This window comes from Chiloscyllium plagiosum, chromosome 30, assembly GCF_004010195.1.
Source record: "Chiloscyllium plagiosum isolate BGI_BamShark_2017 chromosome 30, ASM401019v2, whole genome shotgun sequence".
NCBI lineage: Eukaryota > Metazoa > Chordata > Chondrichthyes > Orectolobiformes > Hemiscylliidae > Chiloscyllium > Chiloscyllium plagiosum.
Window position 1 is genome coordinate 35,733,945 of NC_057739.1, and position 7,232 is coordinate 35,741,176.

Here is a 7,232-nt window from a genome sequence, read left to right on the forward strand (position 1 = left end):
TAAAAGTATGGTAGAAGCAGGTTCAACCAAAGTATTCAGGATAGCAACAATGTTCAGAGGTGTGAGGGGAAAAAAAGCAGTATGGTGCTCATTTTAGAGAGTTGATGCATATTTGTTTGGCTAAATGGCCTTCTGCACTGTACCAATTCTGAGAATCTGTGAAGGAAGCCTTAGAGAAATATAATGAAGACAGATCTCAGCAAAAAAAAAAAAATGAAGATTATAGTGTGATTGTCTGCTAGGATTGCTGCAGAATGGATATGGAGAGACAAATGTGTCTGTTGGAGGAGTGAACATCAGTGACTTTGATCACACTTGTCTTAATGCTGTTGCTGGGATTGAATGAGTTAGAAGAGACTGAAATTGGGAGCACTGGGAGAGTTGGGGGCTGAGAGCTGTCTGTTCAAGGAGCTAGGGGGAGCAGCCAGTAGATGAGAGTGGTACATTTTGAGAAGAGAATCCAGTGGAATAAAACTGAACAGAAAACTATGAATTGAAACAATGGTAGTTGTATGACATTTAGGATTTAATTTTTAAAAACGGCAATGAAACCATACTATTTCCCCTCTCCTCTTTGTTGCAATTGAAAATGTTGAAACCTAGAGCTTAGTTTACAGTCCTTCTTTGTTTACAGTCTACTTGTGCATTGCTTGAGAAGGTACTCGACTGACTTGTTTTCACCCACTAATTACAAACGCTAACTCAATGCAACTAATTGAAAATGACTTATTAGTTGAAAAATATCAAAAGTTCAAAGTTTTATATTTGTATTGTCTTCTTTCTAGACGAGGAGAAACTCCAAATTCACCAGATTTGGATCAAAGTGATGTAGCAGATGAATTATCACTCATTGATCATGAAGAGATTGTTGCTAGGTTAACGCTGAAACAGGAGGTAATGTATCCTTTAGCACAAAATGTGTTTACACTGAAGCACTGGTGCTGGACTAATTTGTTGATTTTCATTCCTCTAATATTAGTTCCCAGCAGAGCAATATTTATCTGCAATGGAGCTGATCTCTCATTTCCTGTAAGATAACAATGCTAACATCTGTTGCTGTGTTAATACATGTGTTGTCATAAAACAATAAACTTTTGAAATTATCAAAAATATTTTTTCACAGTTGTCTATAGCACTGTAGCTTTGAGTTTCAATAAGCAATAATCGTGCCTTGGTTAAACTTTGTCAGCTATAATACTACACTCTGTACAGCTCTCTAGCATTTGAAACAGCTACTGTAATTCTTTACATGATGTGTGATAAGTAAGTTTTTAAAGGACACTCGACTAAAGTTTGCCACCTAACCATTATAACTCCAGGAGCTGATATTTAGTTAAAGTTTAAAGGTAAAGGATTTGCTTGTAATAAAATAACAAAATTTGTTTTTATAGTGCCTTTAACAAAGCAAAATATCCCAATATCTTTCATGGGAACATTAGGAGGCAAAATTTGGCAGTATGCCACACTAGGAGTTATTAAGTACAGCAGTAGGTCATTCAGACCTCCGGCTAATCTGTAACCTAATTCCATTTTGTTTCCAGTCCCTTTAATGCCATTGGTAACAAAAATCTAATCAGTTTTGAGATTTAACATTATGCATTATAAACAGGTTAGGCATACCTTTATGCAGGAACCAGAAATCGGTATGCGGGCTCCTTAACTAGTAAAATAACTGGATATTTGTTTGTTATGGAACAACTACTGCTGTTCTTTAGTATGGTTTGGATGCAAAGTCACAAGATTCTGTAGAAAGTTGGCTGCAAAGGGATCTCCAAGTTGACTTTGAATGCCAATACATTAAGTTTCAGCATTCGGTGTCTTGATGGTTCCTGTTTTCTCTGCCATGGTTTCCTCTGAGTGTCTTATTCATCTTCCCTGGAGCTGTGCACATGCAGTGTAATTCTGAACTATGACTGATTTGGCAAGAGCTGTACTTGGTTCAAACAGTACATACCACCAAAACAAAATAGGGTGGCACAGTGGTTATCACTACTGCCTCCCAGTAGTGCCAGGGACCTGATTGATTCCAGCCTTGGGCGATTGTGTGTGGAGTTTGTATGTTCTCCCCATATTTGTGTGGGTTTCTGTCGGATGCTCTGGTTTCCTCCCACAATCCAAAGATGTGTAGGCTAGGTGGATTAGCCATCGTAAATGTGAGGTTATGGGGATAGGGTTGGGGTGGTGAGTTTGGATGGGATGCTTGTCGGAGGGTTGGTGCAGACTCAAAGGGCCAAATGGCTTCTATCTGCACTATAGGGATTCTATGATTGTGTGAAAATTCCATTCTCTGTTTGATTTTATATATAGTAACTTTGTATTTTGCCCAGTACACTGCAAACATATAGTAGCATCATACATAAATAAGAGAAGAAATCAATAATACAGTAGGGTTTTTAATTCACTCAAGATGTGGGCAAGGCCAGCTAGGAGATCCATCCCTAATTACATGGATGACCTATTAATGGTAATTAATTGTCAACCACATTGTTGTGGGTCTGAAGTTACATGTAGGTTAAGGATGGCAGTTTCCTTCCCTAACGGATGTTAGTAAACTGGATGGGTTTTTTCTGACAATTTACAGTGGTTTCATGGTCATCATTGAAGTCCTAATTCCAGATTTTTATTGAATTCAAATTTCACCATTTGCCATGGCAGGGTTTGGACTTGGATTCCCAGAACATTAAAAGTCTAGAGATTATATCACTAGACCATCACCCCCAACAAAATGTATACAAGTAAGTAATCCTATAACCTAGATGTCCAATTTTTCTCACATTTTCTGTTGAACAGCTGTCTCTGTGCAGCAGAGTAGTTTGCACCAGTGTTGTAGGGCTGTTTTGGTGCAGTGTTAGTGTCCCTGCATCTGAGCCAGTGAGTCTGGGTTCAAGTTCCACCTGCTGTAGCAGTATTTAATAACCTCTCTGAACAGGTTGATTTCAAAATATCTGCAGCACTGTTGTTTGAATGGAGACTGAATGTTTAATTAAATAGCTGAACGTCCATTAGAATGTGTGAATTGCAGTCATTGAGAACATAGTAATCTGCCTTTTTTCTCTTGAAGGGTAGTGACTGACATGTTCATTTCCAACCTTTTCTCTTTGTTTTCAATTTTTCAATAATGTACTCTGCTTGCTTTTGGATCATTTGTAGTATGAGACTTGTTAGACCTCAGCTGGAGTATGGTGTACAGTTGTGGATGCCACATTGTGAACAGAGTACAGAAGTGATTCAACACAATGGTTCCAGAAATGAGAAATTTCAGTTACAAGGATAGATTGAAGAAGTTGTCACTGTTTTCCTTGCAGACAAGAAGGCTGAAAGGGATTTGAAACAGGATTTTCTAAGTCGTGAGTAGGCTGGATAGAGTAGACTGGAAGAAAAAAAGTCTCACGACGAATAGTTAGAGTATGGAATGCGCTGTCTGCAACTATGGTGGTGGTAGATCCAGTTGGGACATTAGATGATCATTCGGATAGAAATAGTGTGCAAGGTGTGGGAGGGGTATTAAGCAAGGGATTAGCACTAGTTCATAATGCTTGTTTGTAGAACCAGTGCAGCCATAATGTGCTGAATGGCTGCTTGCATCATAACAATTCTGAGAGGTTATGTCTGTCTTTATATTCATTTCTGGGAAGTAAGAGCCGCAACTCTGTGCCCTCTCTGTGAAGGCTTAAATTAGGTCAGCTGAAGTCTGAACAGCTCATTGGTCATCTTAGTTTACTTAAAATATTGCATCTAGTATTGCTTTAGATTTACCCAGATATAGCTGATCCCAATCTACTTTGACCAGATCCTGCGTTTTTTAATAAAATTTACTGTCCCCGTTTCCAAAACACTTTTTTTTTCCTCGAGCTATCTTTTTCCTTTTCCATAACAAACTTAATGTACAGTGTTATAGCAAAAATGCTATCCCACTGCCACCTCAACCACCAATCCACAAAATTAAGTTTGGCACTACACCATCTCTTGAATAACCTTCTGTATTTTTATTTAAAAAGCTCTCCTGAATATGTTTTAAGAAATCTATTTCTCTGAACCCTTCACAAAATGACTACCTCAATTAATGTTGGAGAAGTTAAAATCCTCTAATAAGTTACTCAATTGTTTTTAAGCACCTCAGTGAATTGTCTATATAGCTGTGCCTCTACTGCCAGCTGAAGTTTATTTGTTTGGGGATCTATAACCCCAAGAGTGTCTGCCACCTTTTCATACTTGAGCTGTACTCTTAAGGCCCTTCCAAGCCATCATCTTTCCTTATGTCAGTAACTATATCTTTATTAATAGTGTGACACCACGTCCTGTTTTTCACTTTTCCACTATCCTGCCTGAAGATCCTAAACCCCAGAATGTTGAATAGTGAGCCACACATCTGTGATTACAATGATATTGTACTTGCACATTTTAACCCATGTACTTAATTTATCTGACTTAATTCTTGGAAAGTAAGATAAGGGCCAATCGAGGATAGTAGTGGGAAGTTGTGTGTGGTTAGAGGAGATAGGGGAAGCACTAAATGAACAATTTTCAACAGTATTCACTCTAGAAAACGACAATGTTGTCAGGAGATTACTGAGATACAGGCTACTAGACTAGGTGTGATTGAGGTTCACAAGGAAGAAGTATTAGAAATCCTGCAGAGTGTGAAAATAGATAAGTCCCCTGGGCCGGATGGGATTTATCCTAGGGTCCTCTGGGAAGCCAGGGTGGAGATTGCCGAGCCTTTGGCATTGATCTTTAAATCGTCATTGTCTACAGGAATAGTGCCAGAAGACTGGTGGATAGCAAATGTAGTTCCCCTTTTCAAGAAGGGGAGTAGAGGGATCTAAGAAGGCGGCGATCTGAGAAGATCACACTGCAGAGCTTCGCATCGCAGCAGGAGCAGGACGGTCCTTTAACCCACCCAACTCAGGTCATCAGGATTTCTTGGGGCATTGGAAAGATTGTGGAGCCCCAAGAAACATTTAAAAATTGACTTACCTGTATTTTCAGCTGTCCAGAAATGCCTAAAAAGGGAGGAAGAGCATCTGAGGCCGGGCCTGCAGTAGCCTCGGAGCCAATTACTCTCCAGGACCTGGTGAACCAGCTATCGAAATCTCGCGAGATGTTGGGGAAACAGATTGAAGAGAAGCTGGCTCCAGTCTCTCTCATACTGCAGAAGCATGAGCAGCAGCTGGGAGACCTGGAGAAGAGGACGGATGAGGTGGAGCACAGGGTCACAGTGGTGGAAGCTGATGCCAGTTCATTCAAGGAAGAGATCCAAGCCCTGAAGACGCAGGTTCGTAATTTGCGTGACCAACTGGATGATCTTGAAAACGGGCAGGAGAAAAATCATTTGGTTCATCGGTCTGCCTGAGGGTAAGAAAGGTGAGCGGCCTGCGGAATTTGTTGAAGATTGACTTCCGAAATTCCTTGACTTGGAGACTAGCATGAGAGGATTGAAGGTAGAGAGGGCTCACCGGGTCGCAGCACGGAGGTCAGGCCTGGGTCAACGCCCTCGTCCTTTCCTGGTGCGGTTCCATCATTACTGGGATAAGGAGAGAGTCATGGAGGCTTCCAGACTCCAGGGGAAGGATCCAAAGGCCCTAATTTATGAGGGGTCTAAGATCATGTTTTTTCAGGACTTTTCAGCGGCGGTGATCCAGAAACTAAAATCGTATGATGGTGTCAAGAGAAGATTGAAGGAGCTTGGGATTCAGTACTCCCTGAGATATCCGGCAGTGCTTCGGATCACCTTCGATGGATCCATGCATTTCTTTGACATATCGGAGAAGGCAAGAGATTTTGTGGACAAACTAACTTAATTTAAACAATTGTAGTATGTATAAATATTGTTGCTTGGGTATGCGTTTATCATTCTGTAAAAGAAATGGAGGAAATCCAGTTGGAGCTTTGTTTTTCCCTTTTTTTTCCTCTATTGATAATTTGGTTCAAACTATGTCTGGCAGTGGTTAAGATGTACATTTTAAATTTCTAAGTTAAGATATACAAAAGGATGGGTGGGGTATTTATTCTCCCTCTTTTTGTATAAAAGAATGGTTTTTTATTCATATTGATATTCTATGGGGTGTTTATTCTTTTTAGCTTGTGCTTGCAATGCAGCGCTAGCTGGGAGAAGTGAAGGTGGTTGAGATGGTTCGATGCCTATTTATGGGCAGTTCGGGACGGGTAGTTGCCCCCTCCGGGCAGGGGGTGAGTTCCCCTACTCAGCGCTATTGGTGCTTTATATGTTGGTTTATTTTCTGGTTTTTGTTTTTTATTTTTAATAATTTTGTATGTTTGTTAAATGTAGTGGTTTTAGTTTATGTCGTTTTTATATTTGGTGGACCATGCGACACTAAGACTCAGCAATTTGTGGTTCGGGCTCCTCCTGTCTGGAATTTAAATGAAATTGCAGAAGATTATGGCTAATGATTTGATTAAATGGTGTACCTGGAATATCAAGGGAAGTCACTCGCCAATTAAGAGGAAGAAGGTACTCTTGAGTCTTAGAAAGGAGAAGGTGGATATTGCTTTGTTACAGGAGACACATTTGGATGACAAGGAGCATCTGAAATTACAGCAGAATGGCTTTGACCGAGTTTATTTTTCATCATTTAATACCAGAAGTAGGGGAGTGGCTATATTGGTAAGGAAAAATCTCTCATTTAAATTGTTGGAATGTGTTAAAGACACATACGGGAGGTTTTTAGAGATCTGAAGCTCCCAGGTGTGACTCCCGAACAACAGTCCTTTCTCAATGCCCCATTATCAGAGCAAGAAGTGCAGGAAGCTGTGAGGCAGCTTCAGAGTGGGAAGGCGCCCGGTCCTGATGGACTTTCCAGTGAATTCTATAAGGAATTTATAAGTATACTGTCAGGCCCGATGCTGAATATGTTTAATGATTCATACAGTCATGTTTGTCTCCCACCATCTCTGCGAGAGGCCAATATTTCACTTATCCCTTAAAGGGAAGGATCTGGAAGACTGTACTTCATACAGGCCCATCTCGCTCTTAAATGTGGACTTTAAGATCCTCTCTAAGGCTCTTGCTTTAAGGCTGGAGACTGTGTTACCTTCCATTATTAAAGAGGATCAGACGGGCTTCATAAAGGGTCGCAGATCCTCCAATAACGTTAGGAGGCTGCTTAACGTAATTCAAGCATGCCAACAGCAGTCAATACAGGGATTGGTGATTTCTTTAGATGCAGAGAAGGCATTTGACCAAGTTGAGTGGCTGTACCTTTTCTATACTC

General features: G+C 40.4%; 1 protein-coding gene across 9 annotated transcripts in view; it reads left to right on the plus strand.

Moving 5' to 3' along the window:
• LOC122564907 (rap guanine nucleotide exchange factor 1-like) overlaps positions 1–7,232 on the plus strand; it is a 243,172-nt gene that overhangs the window by 201,321 nt on the left and 34,619 nt on the right. For all 9 annotated transcript variants that reach the window (XM_043720352.1, XM_043720354.1, XM_043720351.1 and 6 more), the window contains one exon: positions 786–894. In XM_043720352.1, coding sequence (XP_043576287.1) covers positions 786–894 — 109 coding nt within the window. The remainder of the gene's footprint in view (positions 1–785; positions 895–7,232) is intronic.